At 43.9% G+C, this 25,532-nt stretch overlaps 1 protein-coding gene and 1 long non-coding RNA gene across 6 annotated transcripts in view; one reads left to right on the top strand and one right to left on the bottom strand.

Moving 5' to 3' along the window:
- LOC138841032 (uncharacterized) overlaps window positions 1-17,265 on the bottom strand; it is a 34,847-nt gene extending 17,582 nt beyond the window's left edge. Inside the window, exons 1-2 of the long non-coding RNA XR_011376301.1 lie at window positions 16,844-17,265; window positions 761-917 (exon numbers count right to left, since the gene is read on the bottom strand). This is a non-coding gene — a long non-coding RNA (uncharacterized lncRNA). The remainder of the gene's footprint in view (window positions 1-760; window positions 918-16,843) is intronic.
- A 714-nt stretch (window positions 17,266-17,979) lies between these two features.
- Nek7 (NIMA related kinase 7) overlaps window positions 17,980-25,532 on the top strand; it is a 124,995-nt gene continuing 117,442 nt past the window's right edge. For 2 of the 5 annotated variants that reach the window (XM_070041882.1, XM_070041886.1), the window contains exon 1: window positions 20,248-20,296. In XM_070041882.1, the coding sequence (XP_069897983.1) occupies window positions 20,292-20,296 (5 nt within the window). In that variant the 5' untranslated portion in view covers window positions 20,248-20,291. Of the gene's footprint in view, window positions 18,248-18,900; window positions 18,989-20,171; window positions 20,193-20,247; window positions 20,297-25,532 lie in introns of those variants that run through there. The other 3 variants (XM_070041883.1, XM_070041884.1, XM_070041885.1) reach the window with 3 other exon arrangements.

The raw sequence follows: 25,532 nt of genomic DNA, 5'->3' as shown, positions 1-25,532 counted from the left end.
TGATCTTTACATGTGCCTGTGCGGAGAGCAAGACCATGTGCAAAATAACCAACACAAAATAGCATGCAGGTAGCTCAGTAGTAGAGCACCCAGCAGGCATCAGGTTCTGAGTTCAAACTCAACACTACAAAACTCTCTCTCTCTGTCCTCTATCATCTATTATTCCTCTACGATCTGTCTGTCTGTCATCTGTGTCTCTAACATCTACCTACCTATCTTACATTTTCTCTCCATTACCACTGTTAATGCTCTGGCTCAGGCCACGAGCACACGTAGCCTGAATTTTTGCCAAGCCCTCTCTTCGTAGCTACCCGGGGCCACTTCCCACCTGTTTCTCCCTTGTTAGCCAAAGTCATCTTTTTAAAAATCGCAAAATTGAGCACTTCCAAGCATTCACTGTGGGTCTTTGGCCTTTTTTGCTTTTTAAAAAGTTCTGAGTTTTTTGCCAAGGGACTGCCACAGACTGAGATGTCTCTCCCTGGGGCTCCCAGGGACTAGGAGCACCCAATATTATGTCTGCTTGATGTGGGGGGGGGGGAGGGGAGTAAGTCCTCCTAACTCTTTGCCCAGGCTGGCCTCCAACCATGATCCTCACAATCCCGGCTTCCTGAGCAGCTTGTTAGAGGTGCTAGATTATAAAGGCAAGGCATTCGTGAGTGGATAAATGCCACCAGCCGGTCTGAGGGAGGAGGCACCCTCTGCCCTGATTTTCTGCCACGTGATGTCCCAACCAGCCCTCTACTTCAAACCAGACACCAACCTGCCAGGCCTTGACGTTGCTCTTCCCCAGTCCGCAGAATGATCCAAAATAAATTTCTCTTCTTCCTAAATCATCCAGCCTGCGGCATTTTGTTACAGTAGCACAAAAACAGGCTAAGAGAGGTGCTGTCTCTTCGTGCTGGTATTCACCTGGGGAACTAGATGAAAGTAGTGGAAGATAAATTTAACTGAAGATAAATTTAACTTTGATAAACAGTGAAATTATACTGGAAAGCTGACAAGAAGAGGCTAGCTTTGAGGGCTAAGGAACAACCACCACCAAGAGCAGGCTCCAAGCTGTTTCTGAGACTAATAGCTTAAAGCATGTGGCACACCGTATTTGATAAGCACTCTTGTTGATGTTTACTGACTGCTAGAATAAAGGCCTTGGCTGGCTGAATCACTTACACCATTGTGCTAGGAACTCAATTGAGCCATACTGCCAAGCCATAGTCTCTGTTGTCACCACTGAAAGCTTTTCACAGTCCCAACCAACCACACATTCACAAAAATAGGAGCTCCAGCCAAGCTGTTTCCTTCCCCCTGTTATCACATGGCCCTGGCCAAAGCTAGGTCATAGGCCCAAGGGAAATGGGACTTGGAGGTTTTGACTCATACAATGGAGTATAATGAGTCACAACAGTGCTTTGTGGTTTTTTTCTCCTTAAAGATGATATTCAGCTGGGTGCCGATGGCTCACAGCTGTAATCGAAGCTACTCAGGAGATCTGAGAATCTCGGTTCAAAGCCAGCCCAGGCAGGAAAAGTCCGTGAGATTCTTATCTCCAATAAACCAGCAGAAAACTACCGGAAGTGGCGCTGTGGCTCAAGTGGTAGGGTGCTTGCCTTGAGCGGAAGAGCTGAGGGACAGCGCCCAGGCCCAGAGTTCAAGCCCCATAACCTACAAAAAGACCCAACCAAACAAAAAAGATTATATTCAACCTGATTAGAACCAATGAGATGTCTGTCCCACTGGCGGAACAATGATGAGACTAGTGTGTTATAATATAACAAACAATTTAAAAGGAGTTTAAAATTACTGTTATCTCTTGCTTTTGCCTTCTTCTTCGGACCTCAAGACAATTCATCAGGAAGTTTTGTTAGCTCTATTTTTAAAGTAAATGACTATTTTACTATCTCTATTCTGTCTTTACCCAGTGCTTGAGAGTCTCAGCGCTAAGCTACTGAAAAAGTGTTCTGAATGATCTGCCTGGTTTTGTGTTGTGTTGGTACTGAGATTTGAACTCCAGGCTTTTTGTTCTTGCTTGGCTTTTCTCCTTGCTCAAAGTTGGTGCTCTTCCACTTGAGTCACACCTCTCACCACTGGCTTTTTTTTTCTGGTTGATTGGAACTAACAGTTTCATGGACTTTTCTGCCCCAAGGCTGGTTTCAATCCCCTGTCCTCAGATCCTAGCCTCCTGAGTAGCTTGGATTACAGGCGTGAGCCACAGGCACCTGGCTCACTCTTTCTTCTTGTAATAGATTCAACTCCACAGCACTTAGTTCCTCCCAGGTTGTAATGATAATCCTGTCACAGTTTCACTCAAAGCCATGAAGATTTCACAGGTGACTCTGGATAAAACCCCAAGGTCTCCTGAGCATCTACCAGTCCTCTGCTTCTCCCCGCTTCCTCTGCCTATCGGGACTTCTTCTAATACTGCTTCTCTTTACAATTCTCCACACCAGACCCTCTTGTTCATCAGACAAGTGTCAGACTCCCAAGCTTAGAATTATCTGATTTCCTTGGAGGAGCTGTTATTTGCCCTGATATTTATTTGCATGACCATTCTCCCATACCTTCATGACCAACTTCAAGAAACCCTATACCTTTAAGAGTAGTTTAAGACCCTCACAGTGTGTGTGTGTGTGTGTGTGTGTGTGTGTGTGTGTGTGTGTTGGCCATGGGACTTGAACTCAGGCCCTCAGTGCTTTCCTTAGCTTTTTTCACTTAAGGCTAGCATCCTAAAACTTGAGCCATCACACTACTTTTAACTTTTTGGTGATTAATTGGAGACAAGAGTCTCAAGGGCTTTCCTGCGTGTGCTGGCTCACAGTCGTAATCCTCAGTTCTCAGCCTCTTGGGTAGCTAGGAGTACAAGCATGAGCCACCAGGGCCCAGCTCAAGACTCTTTTAAAGAGCATTATATACTACTTACTCTGCCCCACTACTCTGAATCCCACTTACCTTTTCCTTATGTTTTATCACAGTTCTGAACAATTTCTAACCTATAGTATAGAATTTACTTATTTGTGATGTTGGTATTTTTTTCTTAACAAAAGCTGGGAGTTTTATTTCTATTCTTTGTTATTGTTGTTGTTGGTTATGGGACCTGAACTCTGGGCCTGTCCCTCAGCTCTTCAGCTCAATGCCAGCACTCTACCACTTGAACCACAGCGCCACTTCCGGCTTTTTCTGCTTATATGATGCTGAGTAATCGAACCCAGGGCCTCATGCATGCAAGGCAAGCACTCTACCACTGAGCCACCTTCCCAGCCCTTGTTTCTATTCTTTCTTTCTTTCTTTTCTTTTCTTTCTTTCTTTCTTTTGTCAGTCCTGGGGCTTGAACTCTGGGCCTGGGCACTGTCCCTGTGCAATTCAGCTCAAGGCGAGTGCTCTACCTCTTGAGCCACAGCGCCACTTCCGGTTTTCTAGTGGTTTATTGGAGATCAGAGTCTCATGGATTTTTCTGCCCTGGCTGGCTTTAAACCATGATCCTCAGATCTCAGCCTCTTGAGTAGCTAGGATTACAGGCATGAGCCACCTGTGCCCAGTTCCTTGTTTCTATTCTTTTTTTTTTTGTCAGTCATGAGGCTTTCCTTGTTTCTATTCTTAAGCAATGTATTCAACCATTTATAAAAGCTCCCTGGAATTGGAAAATTGTAAATCATTCTATAATGAAGGAAGGGATCGATGTGTCAACAGTTAATATAAAATGCTTGGGCAAGAGTGAATAAGTGTAATAATAATTAAATCCGTGCTTATTGGAACAGAAAGTAAGTAGAGCCTAATAAATAATAGCATATTATTAGACCTCAAACATTAAAAGTAGTTATAAATGCAGAATGGGACAGAGGATTGACTTTTCATTTTAAACTTTTCTGAATTTTTGTTATTTTGGATCAGTCATGGGGCGTGAACTCTGGGCCTGGGCGCTGTCCCTCAGCTCATCAGCTCAAGGCTGACACTTGAGCTACAGTGCCACTTCCAGTTTCCTGGTGGTTATTGGAGATAAGTGTCTCACAGAGTTTCCTGCCAGGGCTGGCTTAGATCCCCAATCCTCAGATTTCAGCCTCCTGCTTAGCTTGGATTACAGGCATGAGCCACCAGCACCTGGCCCCTTTGAATTTTAAGCCAAACTACTAGAATATTCTGAAAACCAAGTTAGGATTTCAATATATTTATTACCAAAGAAAACATAGTAGATTACATAAATATTATAGTGGATTGTAAAATAGAAAATTAGTTTTCCTTATTAGTAGGAGATGGATCTTACAAGGAGAAATGAAAAATCATGAACAATAAAATTAACATAAAGAATAACTTCAATATTCTTTTGAATAAAATCCCTTGCTAATTTTTTTTTTCATGACAACTTTCAAGCAGTGGCTCAATTGTCTGTATCCATAGGCACGTCTCTTAGTTTTGTCATATATTATTAATATTACACTAATTGGGAGAGTTTTGGGTGGTGGAAATTTCAGGAATGGGCTGACCAAAATGGGTCAACCTTTGACATCTTGAAAAGATGATTCATTAAATCCTTAACAGCGAAAATGCTACCCTGCATGAAATCCTAAAAAATAGTTTTAAGTAGCTATGATTACAGAATTGGAGTAGGCAAAACAGTGGTTCAGAACAGTTTTATATAATAAGCCACAGTTTTATATAATAAGACACACCGGTCCAAAGACAATATCTTTTTTCTGTCAACTTGAGAGTACGCATGTAGAAGAGCACTTCCACTATGATGACAGTGTGTGTGTGTGTGTGTGTGTGTGTGTGTGTGTGAGAGAGAGAGAGAGAGAGAGAGAGAGAGAGAGAGAGAGAGAGAGAGAGAGAGAGAGAGAGAAGAGAGAGAAAGAGAGAGAGAGACTGAAACTCAGTCTGTGACTCTAGCCATTTATTTTTGGTGTGGGGAGCTCATCTTTGAATAATAAATCTCAGGTGTTCTTTTTTCAACTTTAATTTGCAAAATTATCTCCACCCCATGATGTAGACTATTATCTTGGTAAGAAATGGGTAGCCATGTTTTCGCTCCTCTACCTCCTGGAAGCACATTGTTTTAGATTGCTCTCGAATGGCTTTCAAAACATTTCTCTCACCTGGTTCCGATCCACCAATCAGCGAGCACAGTGCAGGTGAGCTGACTGGCTTGCGAAACAAGAAAGCCCCATCAGTCTTGAAGATGTCCTGTCTGCCAGATTAATGAGCTGGAGTGCCACCAGCCTGTAGGGACAGCCCTGACTGTGCTGTCATGATGATGAATGAATTTGGAGGGAAAGAAACTTCGTTTAGTTAAAAAAAAAAAAAAAAAGAAAAAGAAGGTAGCTGATTTTAATAAGAACTAAACTGGTATCAGCACCCTCAGCCATTTTGACTGAGCATCATTCTTGAAAATATTAAAAGGAAAACCATCCCAGGTTGACTCTACTTGTTTGTTTAGTCTTTCCTGGTAGACGTCTCTGAGGGGAGTTAGCCCTGGTTTTAAGCTGACAGTTAAATGCCAAATTGATATTAATATTAGAATTACTATGGACAGCATCCTTGAGAATTACACAATTTGATTCTAGATTGTACTAAATTCACAGGAAGGACCTAATATTTATGGGTGGTAGTAGAGTTTGAACTCAGGGTCTTTGTACTTGCTCAGCTTGTGGTCTACAATGTGACCCATGCTCCCAGATTACTTTTGTATTGGTTATTTTTATATATGATCCCTCAAAACTTCCTGCCCCAGTTGCCTTCAAATTGTGATCCCCTCTGTATCTGTATGATTATAGGCAAAAGCTACTCCTGCCTGGATCATTAGTGTGTGTGTGTGTGTGTGTGTGTGTGTGTGTGTGTGTGTGTGTGTGTGTGTGTGTGTGTGTGTGTGTGTGTGTGTGTGTGTGAAACTTTTAATGTTTAATTATTAGGACTGTAATATTTTTAAGGATTTTATTAATATTATTTCCAATTACAAAATGCAAACTTCACTACTAGAATTATTTTTACTGAGATAGATTTAAGAACTTTACTAGAATTATTTTTACTGAGATAGATTTAAGAACTTCATAGACCAAGAACCCTCAGAATGGTTTCTTTTCTAAGTGTTTCAATTCCTTGGGAGATGGCCAAAACACCAATCTGGTTTTATATTATCTTGTTGTGTGCATGTAAATTGTCATACAAAATTTTTGTAATGTCTTTTATTTTTGTAATGTATTTTTGTAATTTTATTTTTGTAATGTATTTTATTCTCTCTCTCTCTCTTTTTTTTTTTTTTTTTTGCCAGTCCTGGGGCTTGAACTCAGGGCTTGGATGCTGTCCCTGAGCCTCTTTGTGTTCAAGGCTAGCATTCTACTACTTGCGTTACAGGGCCACTTCCAGCCTCTCCAAGTAGTTTACTAGAGATAAAAGTCTCATGGACTTTTCTGCCCAGGCTGGCTTTGAACCATGATCCTCAGATCTCAGTCACCTGAGTAGCTAGGATTACAGGCTTGAGCCTCTGGCACCTGGTTTTTTGTTTTTTTTTCCTTTTTAAAATGCCAGTAAGGAGGCTTGAACTCTGGCCTGGGCTCTGTGCCTGAGCTGTTTTGCTCAAGGCTAGTGCTCTACCATTAGAGCTACAGCTCCACTGCCAGCTTTTTATGGGTAATCAGAGATAAGACTCACACAGACTTTTCTGCCTTGATGGTTTCAAAGCATGATCCTCAGATCTCAGCCTCCAGAGTAGCTAGGATTACAGGCATGAACCTCCAGCACCTGGCTCTTGTTTTCAAATTTCCTCTTTCTCCTCCTCCTCCTCTTCTTACTCCTCATCCTTTCAGCATTTTTTGACAATGCAACAATTCAAAGTTGAAGTACAGAAGAGTACAAAGAAACTACGATGGCTTAAAAACTAAATCTATTTTTTTCATTATTTCCCGTTAAGCCAACACCTGTCTCATTGAAAAGAAATATTCTCTCTCTCTCTCTCTCTCTCTCTCTCTCTCTCTCTCTCTCTCTCACACACACACACACACACACACACACACATACAAACACACACACATTAGCAGTGATGAAAAACACTAAGCAAGGATTTTGGTACCTTTGAACATCTGAATTATTTCAGGACCCTTTTAGAAAGCTAAGTGCTGTTTTGGCATCAAACTGAGGGCCAGGCATATGCTGGTTACATGTCTCACCACTGAGTTACATATTTTCACACACATATATTCACATGAGCTACTTTTTTATTATGAAATGTAAAAGTTATTTCAATAAGTTCTCTAGAATGTTTTTGTTCTTGTATTAAATTTTCCCCAGTTTACTGGGGCATTTGGAGTCTTCTATTAAAATTATTAAGGCTATTATTCGGTTTGAAAAAGAAAAGAAGAAAAGCTAATGAGTAGAACTTTGTCAGAGGTTTATCCTGTGGTCTAAGCTTGTTTCTGACATGAAAACTCTAAATTCTACTTCCTAGTTTTCCAGCTTCTCCACGAAGACCTTTCTTACAGGTGAGCTGTCTGAATGAACTGTCTAATCCTTTACCCATCACGGGTGATCACCCACTCTGCCTTCCAGTCCCTCATGTCATCCTGCTACTGTCTAAACCCATTGCTCTAACAGCTTCAGAGTGACAAGTATGTCACACAGGAAGTTTTCTTGAATTATTGATTAATCTGTGTAATTTTGGGAGTAGAAAAATGATAGCATAGTAGAATCAATACTTGTTCTCAATCCTTCTTCAGAGATGTGACAGTTTTACATGTGTAAAAGGAGGAGAAAGACCCATTTATAAGTAGTTCATTTTGTAGAAAGTATAGTCATGCAACGAGGTGTAAAAATTGCTAGAAAGGGAAGTTTCATCATTCATCAGTGTGCTCCCTTACCTCATAGTTTATGAGTGTTTGATAAATATTTGTTGAAGGAATAAATACATTAGCGAATTCAGTTATTTAAAACCCTCCATTGTTAATGAGCATTATTTTTTAGCTCAGCTCTAACTTATGATGTGTTGTCAACAGACATATGGAAAATGGAGGTTTCAAAAGATTCTCAGTTCATGGTGTACTTAAGGTGTCAGTAAATACACATACACACACACACACACAGACACACACACACACACACACACACACAGAGTTGGATATAGGGCTTGAACTCTGGGCCTGGGCACTGTCCCTCAGCTCTTCAGCTCAAGGCTAGTGCTCTACCACTTGAGCCACAGTGCCACTTCTGGTTTTCTGGTGGTTTATTGGAGATAAGAGTTTCATGGACTTTCCTGCCCAGGCTGGTTTTGATCCTCAGATCTCAGCCTCCTGAGTAGGTAGGATTACAGGTGTGAGCTACTGATGCCCAGTGGCAGTAAATATTTTTGTATGCCCATCAGCCCATGATAAGAATGAAGAAACAACCCCCACAATTCAGTGGCCTAAATAATTCATTTAAACCACTTTGTATTTTTAGTAGTTTGAACTGATAACATTTGTATATTTAGTGAGTTAAATGTGTACATGTGCACATTGTGGAATGATGAAAATCAGGCTCATTGCTATATATGTATTGTATATAATATATGATATATGTTGCATAATATACACACATATATGCATATAAATTTACATGCCTATAGCTTTTCTGTGCCTATGGCTTTTTTGTTTTGGAAGCTTTGAGCATACTAGAGTCACCCTGCTTTGCAGTAGATACCAGAATGCCGTGTATTCTGCCCATCTCCCTGAAACATTGTAGTCTTTGGCCAGCATCTTCCCTCCTGGTCTACTGCCATCAGCCCGTGGTTAGTATGGGTGTGGCTCTAACTTTCTTAGCTGCCACCCATAAGAAGATCAGGGAGTATGGGTCTGCATCTGGTTTATTTCACTCACGCCACGCTCCCCAGTGTCTTCCATGTTGTTGCAGATGATGGAATTTCTTTTTCAACATCCCCTTGTGAAGACATCCTTTTCATCTATTGATCGGCACTTAGGTTACTTCTGTAGCTTGCCTATTTTGAGTCGTGTCGCCATGAACACGGAGTGGAACTGTTGCTGCAGTGCAGTGGCTGCGGGATGCTGGACATGAATCCAGGAGCGCGTTGCTGGATCACCTGGGAGTCATATGAGAGTTCTATTTCTAATTGTTTTGCACCCATACTAGAGCTTGAACCCTCTCTCTTGAACTAGAGCCACGGCATGCTCCCTTACTTTTTACACTCAAGGCTGGTGCTTGAGCTGGCTCTACTTCTGTCCCCCACTTTTTTTTGAGAGTTTATTGGAGATAGGAGCCACACAGACGTACCTGCCCAGCCTGGCTTCTAACAGCAATCCTCAGATCTCAGCCTCCTGAGTGGATGGGACTGCAGGAAAGAGCCACTGCTGCTCAGTCTCTGTTTCTAATTTTAAGGGGATTTTATAATCATCAAAAAATGGCCATAAGTAATTTGCATTCCTACCAGCAGCGTGCCTGGATTTCCTTTTCTTCATTTCTCTACCAATAACTTATTGTTCTAAACAAGTCATTCTAATATGAATCATATTATATTTATTTGCATTTCTCTGGTGATTGCTAAGGTTGAATAATGTTTTCCCATAATCTATGCACAGACGGATATCATCTTAACAATTCAACAACTATTTGGAAGAATGACTAATTTCCAGTTCCTTCTTAAGTAAAATGATTTACTAAAGGATTGTTCACATCTGTTCAGTTCTTTTTCAACTTCTCAGCTCCCAGACTCTGGGTTTACACCAACCATCTCCTAATACTTGCTCTTCAAGAGAAATAGCCCCAAACGTGATGTATTGCTCTTAGGTAAGGAACTATTTCAGGAAGCAGGTCATAACTGTTTGATAAGGTTAAAAGAATAAGCTCTCTGATTCTGAAATGGGGAAAATTCTAATGTGTGTTTTGTCAGAATGAAATGTAATTATAATAAAGTTGGTCAAGCACTTTATATACTTAAAAAAAACCTCCTTCAATATGCAGAGCAGCGACGTCATGTTTCAAGTTTGTTCTACAGAGAAGAGAAAGACTTGGAGAAGGCTCCGGTGGCTCTGAAGACAGAGGCCTGTGAAGGTGCCAGGCTCACTCATGAGAGCTCCAGTGGCAGAGTCCACTGGCTGACCCCCTTTGGCCTTCGTCCCCTCCACAGGAGATCCTTATAACCCAGGTGTCAGTCTCCTGTCTATGGAACACAATATAACACTGGCTAGACTCTGTCGATTGTGGAATGGAGGCTGTTTAAACTACAACAGGGAAAGTGAGAACCAGCATATTCCCTTATGTAGCTGAACAGTCCATTAAGAAGAGGCTGACTTCAGGTGAATCCAGGGTCAGGAATCAGACTTCCCCTGAACTCTTCTTTGCTGGGCATTAGCATTGTTTTCGGCCAAGCTCCATTTGTCCTGTAACTGAAGAAGGCACCAGGGAATTCTGGGTTACATTTTATTTGCTGGCAAGGTTTGCAGCAAAAGTCCTGACGCTCATGTTCATTGAATCAGCTCTACTCACAAATGTTGGTCTCCTCCAGTCGAGGTATTTACTAGCCTTTCTCATGTCTTCTCCTGGGAGTGTGGAGGTTCTAGTCTTTCTCCCCACTATTTGCTAGAGGGGAGTCTGCCTGGTCCTTTATCCCCTGTGTACTCTTTCCTGCTAATGCTTTGTCCTGAGCATTAAGAAGTGGGACCTGGACAGAGGTCTGTGGCTGTCTAGAGGCATGCTCAGGAATGGCAAAGACTCAGCCCTCCTCCTCCTCTTCTATACCTGGCCAGGAGGTGACTCCTGCCCAGTATCCCTCTCTATGCTGCTGCCCCGATGTACTGCCCTGCTCTGCAGGCCTCCAGCAAGAGGTCCAGCAGGCCACCGCTGAAACATTAAATGCTGTGAGCCACCTATAAGCCTTTCTTGTTTTTATATGGATTGATCCTGGGTATGTATTACAGTGACAGAAAACCAATGAACACACATGGAAACTTTGTTAAGTCAATGGTCACTTGGCTGCCTCTCAGTTAATGCACAGGAAGGCTCTGCACTCCCAGCCTTGTTTCTCAAGCCTGTGGACTCCTGAGTGCTTTTTCTTGCCAGGGGAAGGAGGGAAAACAGGTACACAGATGGTGCCTGCCTTCGGACTTCAGTGTAGCTGCTATCTTCTGCTGTTCTCTTTGTGTCCTTTGACTCTTACTTGAACTGCCACTCACTCAGAGCAGGGCACCTGGGTACTTGACTTCAGTAGCTCCTCTATTGTTAGTCCCTTTTGGAGCAGTTAATTTTTGGTTTGCTTCAGGCCATCTGCTTATTCCCATTGGGTGCTGAGGGAGTTGTTTTAATGGGGAAGACATCTTCTAAAGCATGAGAAGGAGATCCCCCAATGCATTGGAGAAGGAAACAAAAACCTACATATCAATGACAAGTTTCAGTTTGAAACAAGACATCTGGACTAGCGATTATTCACTCTACAATTAGGAAGCTAAAAATGTCTAGTTTATCCATGGATTTCAAGGGAAGCAAAGCTCCACTCCCATGGTCTTGAGAGCAAAGGGAGGTTGACCTTGCTGTCCCTCAACATGTCTTAGCAGCTGTTCTACAAATGAGCTAACTTGGAATCTTATGTGATTCTAGCTCATCTTTTTGTTTCCAATCAGGATATACTTAACCTAGACTTGAAGATTACTGGTAGCCCATTCTAATGTTTCAATGGAGGAGGGTCTTGTTTTGGTCGGTGGTGGGGCCTGAACTCTGGGCCTGGGCGCTGTCCCTCAGCTCTTCAGCTCAAGGCTAGCGCTCTACCACTTGAGCCACAGCCACACTCCTGGGTATTTTTTTAAAGGGATCTGTAAAGCTGAGAAGTCTTCCTTTTGGTGAATTCTTTATAAAATTGTTCATTTCACTTTACTCTGTCTTTACTGGTGAAGAATAGGAGTCTTAGTACCTAAGCTCGCTCTCCTTTTGCTGTGATACTAGAAAAGCCTTTGGCACTTTATTATAGTCAGGACTCCATCCACTCTGCAGCTCTTCATCTCTGCATACGATAGAGTCCTGAAGGGAAAATACTACTAAAATCTCAATCCAGAGCTGTATGGCCCCTAGCTAGGTGAGAAAATCTCTTCCTATCTCTATATAATAGAAAGCAAGTGGGATGTTAGTATTGGATTTTGTATAAATTATATATGCATAACTTTAAATGATTTTTAAAAACTCAAGAAAATTAATAGAATATCAATGAAGGAATTAAAATCTTAAATTCAAAAAGAAACAAATTCTAGTCTTCAGGGCCTAACTAATTAGCAGTAAAGATTCTGGTAACATGATTTAATATAATCCCTCTGCATATTTAGATTTCAAGACAGTATACAAACTTTACTAATCAATTAGTACCAATGAAGGATTAGTTATATAGTAACTATAGAAATGCATTTAAAGAATGTATACACCTGGGTGCTTGTGGCTCATGGCTGTACTCTTAGCTATTAAGGAGGCTGAGATCTGAGGATCATGGTTTGAAGCCAACCTGGGCAAGAAAGGCAATGAGATTCATAGCTCTAATTTACCAGCAAAAAGCCAGAAGTGAAGCTGTAGTCTGTGTGGAAGAGAACCAGCTTTGAGCAAAAAAGCTAAGGGAAAGCACCCAGGCCTTGAGTTTAAGCCCCAGGACTGGCACACACACACACAAATATGTACACAGAAAATTAAAACCATTACAGTGATAATTGACATGTTTTCTCCCAGGTCATCCCTATTGACATTACAATAGCTCTCTATGCTTTCTATTGTAAATCCTGAAATACTTGTCCACTTAGATAGTAGTCATAGGATGCAGACTTGACAAAATCTGAATTCCACCTAACTTATCACATAAAGAAATATAGTTATTTGTATCTCTAGGAAGAAATTATTGTTACATTTCAATTTGCATGAAGAAAAATCTAAAAATAGAATTTATGTATTTGCATGTTTTGGCTGTTCAAACTATTAAATGAATACACAAGTCATTTTTAATCATTTTCATAAACATTATACAGCAATTGTTTGAAAGCTGTTCAGTATACACACAGTTTCTTTTTTTTTTTGTTTGCTTTTTCAGTTTTTTATTTTGTGCCAATTCTGGGGCTTGAACTGGGTAACACAGCGTTAAAACTAGTTAAATGTTCTACAGGTTAAATCACCCTTTTATTTCTAGCATTGCATAACACTGACTGGCAGGCAAATATGACCAATTAGGATTGTTCATTTCCATGGGGTGACATTCTCCTGCCTGTCTTCTACCTTTCAAAGAAGAGATAATCCAATATACCAATAGATAAACATTGGCTTGTCTTCACCAGGGCTTGACTAGCTTATAAATGTAAAGGTTCTTTCTTACCCTGCACCTTTATGAGGCTTTGAAACTCATCCTTCCCCTCCCCCAATGTCTTCAGCTTTGAAATAGTCCTGATTAGTAGAAGTCCAGTTTTAGTGTCAGGTGCCCTTCCTGTGCACACAGCTAACTTGTGCACAACAAAGCTGCTATTACTGTGATTAAAGACAAAGAAGGTCTCTGTCATTTGAATGTTATCTGATGGTGAATTCAGTGGCAGAAGCCTGGACTGCCTCCAGGCTGCTTATGATTAACCAGGCTTATTGTTATACAGAGCACAGGGAAGGCCTGTGTCCAGCATACCTTTGAATTGGAGGTGGCCTCATTCCAAACCTGATTTTCCTTGCATCTAATATGTTCAAACACTTTGGACATTGACACTGCAAGTGAACAGCTGAAGAATACAGTACTGAGGTATGTTATTGTTTTAAAAATTTCATTAAATATGTCTTTAGTTTGTTCAAATGTGTTTCAACACATGCCAATTGATGAGTACAATTAATCTTGATCAATGGCACCCCTTCCATCCTTCTCCCTCATCTATCTGAACCCCACGTAACCCTCAGTTTTCCTAATTCGCTTTTCACCTGTGTATATTGAATATTATGACTGCATTTTCCCACCCTCCCTCTCTTTGTTCATCATCCCCATCCCTTTGACCAACTGAGGTATTTTAGAAGAATATTTCAGCCATTAAGTAGAACAGTTGAAGGACAAGATTGAAGAAGTATATATTACAAGTAACCAATGCTTACATATGAACAAAGAGGGCTGGAAATGTAAAGGATATTAATCATTGAAAAAGATGGCTTCAAAAAAACCCACATTTACAGCTAACAAAACATTTCTGAAAATATAAAAAGTATGGTGAGGGTCACTTTTCACTTCTTGAATTCTACTAACTCAGGACAGGCTGTTGGATATGTAACACAAGACTAGGCTCTCCATGGAACTATGAGGAAATACCCAAAGTCAATAGACTTAGTATTTTCCATTTTCTTTGCTGTTAGGAAATTGACTTTTGCTTCTAATGCTCAGACCTAAGTGGTCTGCTACATCCCAAGGATAGAGTATGGGGTAACCACCGCAGATGTGTGAGAAAAGACGGTTGAAAGAAGAACAGTAAATTAAGCCCAACCTTTTTGAGATCTTTCCATTTTGCTTTGCAAAATTCGAGTATTTAGGGGTAGATATGTACATATATACAAAATGTCTCAAAGACACCTGCAAATAAAAAACAGTCCTTGATGAGCCTTGCTCTCTTGCCAACACTGGTTGTGATAAAAAAAAAAAGTGACCCCCATAGCTGAGGAAATGATGTATGGAGTTTGGCTTGACATCAAGGGTAGGGTGTGCAAGAATGAAAAGGAAAAGAACTTATGAATATATTTCCTGCATTGCTATGACTTACTGTCCACTGTGTATTGGCTTTGGGCCTTCAGCTGTGTGTGTGTGTGTGTGTGTGTGTGTGTGTGTGTGTGTGTGTGTGTGTGTGTGTGTGTGTGTGTGTGTGTGCGCGCGCGCGCGCACGCGCGCGCTAGTACTGGGCAGTATCCCTTAGCTTTTTCATTGGAGTCACAGCTCCATTTCCATTTTTTTAAAAGGTGGTTAATTAGAGATAAAGTCTCATAGCCTTTCTTGCCTGGAATGGTTTTGAACTATGATCTTGAGGTGGTGTGAGCAACTGGTGCCACTGACTTCTATAGCAAGAGTCAAGAAACATAAAGTCAGTAGAATTCTGTTGAGCAAAAGTATCATTATGGAAACACAAACTGCTAGTCCTACTGTTTTTTCTTCACATTTCGCAATTAATAGAACATATTTCATTTCCCTACGTTATATATAATATATTTCACATTTGCTGTGTGGAGTGTATTGAGATGTCTGTTCAGTTTAATAATGACTGCAGAAATAGCCAGGAGAGAGCCACTGTCAGGGTGCCACTATTTTTAACTGTGAACGGTATTCTCGAAATATCATCACTAGATAATTGGAGCATAGCTGAGCTGTCTTTTCTGTGATTCTGAATTCTAGGCATTTGATAGACCGTGCCATTAAGGCTGACTTTGTTCTGTTTAATTGCAAGTTAATCTCCATGGTCCACTTACAATGGATGGTAAAAGGCCATTGCGTGTGTGAAAGTGACTATCTAATATTTTACATGGGTGTTTTCAAAGCAAGATATTTATTTTCTGACACGATACGAGGACTGCCACTGAGGCCAGAGAAAAGGGATCTCCCTTGGGCTGTCTGCTGTCTGCACTCTGACTTCATCCCCTCGACCCACTTTTAGTCCAGACATTTCAACAGCTTGACTAAGCCTCATCACCACTTGGCTGCCAAATTCACTAGCAGCCAGGATCACTAGTGGCTTTTAACATACACCTGTTGCCAGTACTATGTTTCAATCAAGAAGGCTAGACATGTGTTGTCTACCCCAATGCTTGGGATCTCTCTCAAGACAGGATCATTTCTTTAATATTCCTTCATTATTCTTCTGTAGGAAAACATTTTTTTTCCTGGTAACTCTCTGTCCTTATGCTACATTTACACCAACTCTAACCTGGTATCTGAAATCTGTTTTGGGTTATGTTATGGAGAAAAAAAAAGGTTATGATCATCAATACGACTTGGATTTTTAAAAATTTGTATGGAGTGAAGCTGTGTGAAGAACACATCATGAGGACGTGGTGTAAACAGGAGGTTTTAAGTCTGATCATCAAATACCACGTAGAACAAAGTTCATGTGATAGGTAATGGTATGTATTGCATAGGAATCAGGTATAAACATTAAATGCTCACAGAAAAAGGATTGTAATTAATGCCTGTCATGGAGTGGGGGTGGAGGGAGCAAACAGAAAAACAATGAAAGCTGGCTTCTGCTCTGATGTTCCTTGGACCACAGGAGCCTCTTTGGGCAGGCTTCTCTGCCTTTCCATTAGCATTTGTTCCAGATCAGGATGCCAATGACTGAGAACAACTTTCCTAACCCAGAAGGAAAGTGATACACAGGTACAAAGTGCACCAACTTTTTGGTGGGTAATTGGAGATAAGAGTCTCATGGACTTTCTGGCCTAGTCTGGCTTTGAACCCCAATCCTCAGATTTCAGCCACATGAGTAGCTAGGACTTCAGGCATGAGCCACCAGCATGCATAAAATCAGGTTTTGTATACTGTGAATTTTGCTTATGTCAGTGGAATATTTTGTCTGTCGATGAACCTGTAGTTTATTTAAACTGGGCTTAATTTATTTAAACTGTTATTAATTACCTATCTGTCTACATCTTCTCAGAGATTATGCAGAATATTAAGGCAAAATCCTTGCCCATGCTTCTGGTCTCAGAACTGTCCTTATCTTAAGGATGTCTTGTTATTTTTTCCCCGCAAGGTGTCCTTGGGAAACTTTGATTTGGCATTGTGCCTACCTGATTGACAACTGCGTGCGATCTAATTTAAATGCCAACTTCATCAGCTTCATCCCTGACCTCTTTTTGTATCCCATATTTAACGTAGCAGCAACTCTTGTTAGAATTATCCTCTAAATCTTACCATTCTTACTTTCTCTCCCATCCACACTCTGGTCTAAGTTCATCATTACGTTTCTCAAGCGCAGTTATTTTCTTCCAGTCCGAATCCAGTCTTGTTACTTTTCCAGAGGCTCTCCAAGTATCCAGGATATATTTCAGAGGCAACAGAGAACTACTTCTGTTCCTCTCTGGTACCCCAGCCCCCTTCAGATTTCCTCAGCCAGTCTGCCTTGCTCACTGGATTCCAGCCACACTGATGCTCAGGCCCTTTCCCTTTCCTCTTCCCTTTCCCCTTCCCTTCCCGCCTGTCTCCGTGTCTCTCTCTCCTTGTGTACTAGCAGGGGGTTTGTCTCTTGCTGAGCGTTCTGGCTCAAGGCCGGCACTCCACCCCGTGAGCCACGGCTCCACTCTGCCTTTTCGCGGCTGAACGGGGTGGGGTGGGGGTGGGGGGATCGGCTTCTCGGAGACGGTTTGGGTCCTCCGATCTCCGCCCGGGCGCGTGGCCGGGCCTCCGGAGGGAAGGCCCGCAGCGCCTCCGCACCCCGCGCACGCACCACCCGGGCGGGCTCCGGGCGCTCCCGCACCCCACCCCGTTCCACGGACACCCAGGGCCGCGGGTCCTCCACAGCGTGCCCTCCCCGAGCGCCCCGAGTGTGCGGGGACACTCGGATAGCGGCCCCGCGGGACCCCGGCGCGGGACCCGGCCCAGGGAGGCCCTCCCCCGCCCCGCAGGGAGGTCGGGCGCCCGGCCGACCCCGGGCCACCAGAACGCGGACGTCGCCAAGTCAGCTCACTGCTTCCCAAACGGGAATGAAGGAAACCCAACTTCCTCTAGGGCAGCCGCCCGGGCTCGGCGGAGATTTTCGGCCCTGAGCTGGGAAGAGGCCCGGAGGACCGCAGCGCCGCCCGGGCCCGCGAGGCGCGCGGGGAGGGGAGGCGCGGAAACCGTCCCGGGCCCGCAGGCGGGGCGTGGTCTTCCTCAGCGCCGACAGCGGCAGGGGGCGGGGCTTCCTCAGCGCCGACAGCGGCAGGGGGCGGGGCCTTCCCCAGCGCCGACAGCGGCAGGGGGCGTGGCGAACCTCGGCCCAGCCCCCTCCCCGGGGATGCCGGGATGTTTACACTCCTGACAGGAGCAGCGGCGGCGGTGGCGGCGGCGGCGGGAGGCGGCGCGGGTGCGCGGAGGATGGGCCGCCGCTAGGCTCGCTCCGGGGACGCGCGTCGCCGTGCGCGGGGCGGGAGCCGAGCCTGCAGCGTCCGCGGGGGCGGCGCGGTGCGGTGGGAGGTAGCCGACCGGCTCCGGGCCTCGCAGCCTCAGCCCCTCTCCACCCCCGGGCCCAGCGGGCCTCGGCACGGCTGCGCCTGGTCCAGCTGCCCGCGCCACGCCGGGCCCACGAGGGCGGGAGCGCGGAGAAACCTCCACTTCCTGGTGAGTCGCCGTCGGGAGCCCGGCAGCCCCGGCGCGGAGGACCCGGGCGCGGGCCGGGGGGGGGGGGTAGGCGGGGACCGGGAGGTCGGGACCGCGCGGGCGGCCTCGGGATCCCCGGCGCCGGGGAGGCGGGGCGGGACGTGCTGGGGCCGCCGGGCGGGGGGTTCGGTTCCGTGGGTGGCGAGCGTGGCAGCCGAAGGCACGAACTCGCGCCGAGGCCGCTGCCGGCGCCGCGTAGCTGAGAAACTCCGCGGCCCCGGCGGCCGCCGCAACAGGTCTTTGGTTTCGGGACCTGAGGAACTTGAGCGAAGTCCCGCCTCCCGGCGGAAGCTGATTGGTGGCGTCCGTTATGTCTCCCTCGCTGATTGGTGGAGCTCATCCGTCAGGATTCTGCTGCAGCCCGACTTGGAGCCGCAGCGAGGTTCTCTGCGGGAGAGGCGGACCGGGTGGTGGGAGGATCGGCGCTGGGGTCGGGCCTGAGACCCGCAGCGCGGGTGTTGGCCATCGAGGCACCAGCGAGCGTCGGTGCTGACCGTGGCAATGGAACAGAAAAAGATTGATAGTTAGTTGAAGGAGGGTGGGGGCAGAGGGGAGGGATGGGCTGGCAGAGGGGAGAGGGGAGAGAGAGACAGGGACCGGCAAGGGAGACAAAGGGAAGCCACCGGAAGGCCAGGCAAGTTGAAAGGTCACACGTTTCCAGAATAGCTGCTGGAAATGAAATCAACCTAGAAGCTGCTGCAGGTGAGGTCGTTAAGAACTGCGGTGCTCTTCATGCCTTGCGTTCTTCATGTTGGAGGCCTTGGGAGATGATGTATCAACTCATGAATTATGCCAGCACTTAGCTGCAGCTCGGTTATTTACCAAGGCTGTGTTCACTGAACATCTGAGCCTTAATCGCAAAGATAGAAGTAAAATGACAACGATTTTGCTGTTGACTTTTTCGCGGAAAACGACCTTTCTTTGAAATTTCACTTACGAGATGACTGCCGTTCATTTAAGAGTACTAATCTTAAAAGGATGCACTTGGAAACTAGAATGCTCCTAGTTTATAGAGGAGCATGTTCCTTCTCTGAGCAGTATGCATTTTCAAGGAGCGTATGTATTCCCTGCAGGTGACCGAACCATGTCTGAGAGGTTACATTACAGAATAATGTTCCAGATTATGTGCCTTTTTAATTTGGCCTGGTCAGGCCCATGAGCCGGTTGCTGCTGGTGTGCTTTGAAGTATGGCATAGTATTTGCATCTCTGAAGTTTACAGGATAGGCGGGACGATTAGTACAAACCCTGAAACCATCGACTGGCAGAGCAAGAGGTACAGTGGGCCCTGTAGGGGGTTTGTAGCACCTCTTGCTGAGTGCACGCCAGTGCCAGTGTTCTCGCTACAGGGGCAGTGCCCCAGCGTCGGCTGACAGCCAGCCAGAGCTGTCTGGAAGTGCTGCATCCTCTTATTTGCTCCTGGACTGGAGCCTCAGTGGGGAAGAGATGTTAGAACTCTGGAAAAGCTTTGCCTTTTGGAGGAGTCCAAGGGGCAGGGGATATGTGGAGATTGTAAGTGGAGGGCCAACAAAACACAACAAAACTTGTTGTTTTGAGAATAGAGGATGTAGGGAAGACAGACCCTTAGAGTGGTGCCAGCCTGAGATTCCACTCTGTGGCAAGAGGCCCCGCCCTCGAGGGGAGGGGGAGAAACACTGGCAGCCTCTGCAGCCAATGAGCGGCTAGTACGTCTGGGCTCCTGCAGCTAGGGCGGGTACTTCCTCTCAGGCCTGGGCGGGTGGGATGTGGGCGCAAGCTCCGCCCCCAAGGACGTGGGCTCCCGGAGGGGCCGGTGCCCCGGGCTGGCTCCTGTGCAATCCACGTGTAAAAAGACCTGGACCCGTCCACGCCTCTGTTTCCCCGATGTCACTCCTCTTGAACCCACCACCCTCCTCCTGAAACTTCATGGTAGGAAACCAAGCTGGGCAGCAAACTAGAGTCTGTGACTGCTCTGGGTTTCACTCCGAAATTATCTGAAGACAAAAACCTAGAAACTGCGGAGGCCAGATGATGTGGGTAACGCCAGTCTCGCCCACGTTTCTTTTCCCCTCACACGTTTTCTTGGCTGGACGGTTCCAGGAGTTCCTCCCTCCCTCTGCCCCTCCAAGTAGGAGGAAAGTACGCCTGGTATGAAGGCTGCCTGCCATTGGGGGAGGTGAGACTCTAGGCCAGCGTCGGAGACATGACTGTCAGCAGGGAAAAACCAGACTCAGGGTCTTCAGAATAGTTACAGATCGTGATAAAAGTCTCTAATCTCAGGGCCTCAGAACCCCTGCTCCATCTTTTGTTGGCTCATTAGTAACATTTAACTTATTTAACAGTTACTGAAAATTCACTAAAATTCCCCCCCCCCCCTTTTCTTAAAAAAAGGTTTTTCTTTTTAAAACAATGTGTTGTATGGCTACATCTGCACCAAGTATTCTCTCCCCAGGTCTGGTTCCATCCAAATGAAAACACCTAATTTGTGTGTGCGGGTGTGATTGAGAGCTATGTGGACAGCTATTGTCACTAACCATCTCTAAACAACCCAGAACACAGAAAGATGATGCCGCGGAGATACCTTGTGTCATGAGTCGGATTATTCTAGTGCAGTTACTTTGTGTGCATTTCTATAAATACACTGCAAAGTATTTCTTTACACTTTCGAGGTTGACTCAAGTCTTCCTCCTCCACCAACCTTATTCATCCATGGAGAATGTGGATGAATAACATTTGGTTATGTAATTATAATCAAATGTATGCCTTTGTGGGATATGGTGGCATCTCAGAATTTTTAAACTTAAATCATTTATATTTAATATGTATATTTATTTACTTTTGTGCCAGTACTGGAGCTTGAACTCTGGGCCTCCTGCTCCAGCTTGGCTTTTTGCTTAAGGTTGGCAATCTACCACTGGAGCCACATCTTCACTTCCACCTTCTTGCTGGTTAATTGGAGATAAGAATTTTGCCTATTTGTCTGCTCAAGGTGGTTTAGAACCATGATCTTCAGGTCTTAGTCTTTTTATTAGGATTGCAGATATGAGCCACCAGAAACCTGCACATCATTTATTTTTAACATTATGAAACTTATAAACTGCTGATTTCTCTCGTCAGTACTATTAATTTACATATTACATATCAAAATAAATAGTATTAAAAGTATAATACTATAGTATTGTGTACATTATATAATACAATATATAGTGTATATGCTACATTGTAAATACTATATAATATATGAATAATATTTATATATTGCATATGTTATCTATTTTATGTATTATATATTCTTTTCACAAAATAGTTTTCCTTTTAAAGAAAACACTTAAGAGACTATTTCATGGTTTTGAGTGAACTGTGGGATGAAAAGCATAGATGTCCACAAAGCATTCCTGTGTTTGAGCAGAGGACTTTTTAACCATTATCAAAGGAACCACTGTCACGTTGTTTATGTGATGAGCTTATACAATAAGCTATTTTGTAGTAATGGCTACTCAGAGTGTCCAGCAGGACAGCATGTAAATCTTATTTATTTAGAAATGTGTATTTGCTCCACGTTGTAAATTGCTCTGGACATGTATGGGCAGTTGTTAAGCACTACTTTTTTCTTTTCAGGATGCTTTTGTGTAGATCTGGCGTTCATAAGGTTATTTAGTTTTTAGGTGGTAATGGGATTTGATCTCGGGGCCTCATGCTTGCTAGGCAGCACGAGTCCTTCCTACTCACCTTTTTTGTGTTTGTTAATTTTGAGATAGGGTCTTGCGTCATGCCTGTTTGCCTTGTGCCAGCCTATTTGTGCTTCCCTTGGAGCTGAGATGACAGACAGCTGTACACTGTTGTGCCCAGCAAATTGCCAGATAGTAAATATTTTTGGCCTTGTGGCCATACAGTCTCGTAGCTACTGCTCTTGTAGTTCTAGTTGATGCACTTGAGTGGTACTAGCAGTGTTCTAATAAAACTTCATTCACATAAATAGGTTTTTGGCTTATTTCTTCTCTAGAAGACAATTTTTTTTTTTTTTAGTTGGTCATGGGGCTTGAACTCTGGGCCTGGGCACTGCCCCTCAGCTCTTCAGTTCAAGGCAAGTGCTCTACCACTTGAGCCACAGTGTCACTTCCAGTTTTCTGGTGGTTTATTGGAGATAAAAGTGTCATGGATTTGCTGCCTGGGCTGGCTTTGAACTGTGATCCTAAGATCTCAGCCTCCTGAGTAGCTAGGATTACAGGTGTGAGCCACTGGTGCCCAGCATTAGAAGACAATTCCTAAAGTCTAAGTTTTATTGTAGACCATTGATGTTTGAGTGATATGGACTCTACTACACACTCTGTGACAATTTATTGATCTTCTCTTAATTTTCTTAGAATAATCTCCAACTATACTCTCCTAAATTTTGTACTTCCAAGAGTTCATCATCATTTATAGGTCTTAGCTTTACACATGTTTTCAGGTTCCTCCAATATTTTTCACTTCTGTGGGATCCCAGATACAGAGTGAATGTGTCATGTCTTTTCCCCGTCCCCTTACCAAGCCAAGGTGGAATCTGATGCTAGTCAGTAATCTATTTGATTGACTAATAGCACTCTTTGTCTGAGTGAGTTTTGGTATGTTTCTCTTTGTCTGAGTGAGTTTTGGTATGCCTCTTTAATTAGTTTTGATTTTAAGCCTATTACTGTGACCACCTTTGCTACCTTTAGAGGGTAATTGTGATGGAGCAAGGTGTATTTTGTCCTTTTAAAGAAAAGTGGACTTAGTTCATAAATTTTTTTTTTTTTACAGAAAATGATGTACTTTCTACCCTCTTCTGTTCTCTGTCTTTTATCTCCTCCCCTCTCTCCTCTCCTCTCTCTCCCTCTCACTCTCCCTCTCCCCCTCCCTCCCTCCCTCTCTCCCCTCTCCTTTCTCTCCCCCCTTCTCTCTCACCCTCCTCTCTCGCCCCCTTCTCTCTCTCTTATGGTGATTTTGGAAAGGGGCCAGTGCTTAGAGGAGGGCTTGGGTGCAGGTGTGTGTGTAGCCTTGGGGAGGAAGTAAGTCCTCCTCCCGCAGGAGTTGGCTGACCTGAGCGCACTATCAAGGAGCAGGTGAATGGAATTGAAAACAAAGCACTTTGAAATCACACTGCAGAATTTCTTTGCCCTAGACAGGTGGCCCTGGGTGTGGGAATGTAGACCCCTGATCCCTCAGGGAGGCCAAATGGGCCCTGGGTCATTCCAGAACTTCCTGGCTCCTTGCCTCCAGCTGTAAGCAACCTTTTCTTATCTAACCCTTCTGCACATATATTACCATTTTCTGTGTTTATCATGAGATCAAAAAGACTAGGCACTGCAAATGCTCTAGTTTGTTTTCTTACTTTACCACGGTGTTGTTTTAATTTGCCTAGACTATAATTTTCTCAGCTTATGCAGGGTGCTTTGAAGAGTAAAGGAACACGTGGTACTAGAGCTCATATGTGTTAGTTTCATTTCACCTGTTTCTCTATTCTTAGGACCTTGCAGGGGTGGAAACACTTCTGCTAGCACTTTCTTTTGATGACAGGTCCTGTCACCCAGGCTGTGACCCATCCTTGTCTGAACAGAGCGCCTCCCTATTTTCCTGTCCTTTCTGCTTCCCTGGCTTGAATTCTCTTTTCTATTTGCCCTAGCATTTTTTAAGTTTGGTTCTTAGGTTTTAGTTAGTGTTTTCATGGATTTTTATGGGGGTGGGGAGAGGCAGCAATCCTTGAGTCTCAGGTAGATAAAACCATATGTGTCTTGGGACTTTTAGTCTGAACAAAAAAAAGGAAGTTGTTAGGACTTTACTGATTAAAAATGGCAAAGTTGTATTCTTTCTAGTAATCTGATTTGCTTTTTAATTACTGAAATATTTTTTATATCTTAAAATTTAGGTAAATTACTCTGACTTTATGTTGTAACCATAACAAAGCCACATATTCTCTGTTACGTGTGTGTATGTGTGCATATATAAACATATATATGTATACATATATTTTATTTGTGGGCCCTAGGGCTTGAACTCAGTGCTTTGGTGCTGTCCCTGAGCTTCTTAGTGCTCAAGCCTAGCACTCAACCACTTGAGCCACAGTGCTAATTCTGGCTTTTTCTGAAGAGTTTATTGGAGATAGGAGTCTCGTGGACTTTTTTTGCCCAGGCTGGCTTTGAACCATGATCCTCAGATCTCAGCCTCCTGAGTAGCTAGGATGACAGAGGCATGAGCCACAGGCGCCTGGCTGCTTTTCTTTTAATCATTGGAAAAACCTGTATGTTTATTCACAGATACAGTAAGCTTTTAACATGTATTAATAAGAACAATAAAAAAGTTTTAGTAAGATTTTTGTATTTGCTAAATATTTTGGCAGTCTGTTTCTAACTTCAAGTTGCTGTTGATTGTTTTTTGTTGCAGGGCTGTCCACTTTACTGCTGTATGCATTCATTTATTTTTATCACACACTATTCAGTAGATTTTTATGGTTATGAAGAAGGTTAGTCTTCTAGCAAAGTGTGCTAGTACCAGGCTTCCTAGGAAGTTACTCCTGTTACTTTGGTTAGAAGAACCACACAACCTAACCATTGACTGGATTCTGAGACAGGGACAGAAAGGGGGATGCTGCGATTCCTGATTTTCTACCTCACTGTGATGGCACAGGACGTGGAGGCTCCTGGCTCCAGGTTGTAACACTTCTATTAGTTTCCAGGCTAGTATAAACCTGTTAGTAGAAACTGCCTGGCTTAAAACAAGTTAGAAATCAAAGTGTTTGCTAGGGAGGATGAATACTCTCTGGTATAGCTATGCCATCCATTCTCTGACTCTTATCACATGGTATTTTTTTTTTTTTTTTTTTTTTTGGTCCGGTCGTGGGGCCTAAACTCTGGGCCTGGGCGCTGTTCCCTCAGCTCTTCAGCTCAAGGCTAGCACTCTACCACTTGAGCCACAGCGTCACTTCCGGCTTTTTTCTTTTTGCTTATAGGGTGCTGAGGAATCGAACCCAGGGCCTCAGGCTTGCAAGGCAAGCGCTCTACCACTGAGCCACCTTCCCAGCCCTTATGGTATTTTTTCTTGTGTGCACCTCTTGTGTTTTCTTCTGTTCCTGTAAAGACATCTCCCTACTGATCTTAGTCTTATACTTTCATTCAGATTTGTTATTATACAAGAGCTTTTCAAATATTTTGTGTTTTTGGTCTGAAGGTTTTTAAGCCTGTGTAAGAGTTGTACCTGAGGATACAGACACCCAGATTTATCTAGTTAGTGAGTTTTCTATCACCATTGTAAAGT

Source organism: Dipodomys merriami, unplaced genomic scaffold (genome assembly GCF_024711535.1).
Source record: "Dipodomys merriami isolate MVZ:Mamm:240054 unplaced genomic scaffold, mDipMer1.0.p SCAF_31, whole genome shotgun sequence".
NCBI lineage: Eukaryota > Metazoa > Chordata > Mammalia > Rodentia > Heteromyidae > Dipodomys > Dipodomys merriami.
Note: the sequence above shows the minus strand (reverse complement) of the source record. Positions and strands in the feature narration are given on the sequence as shown.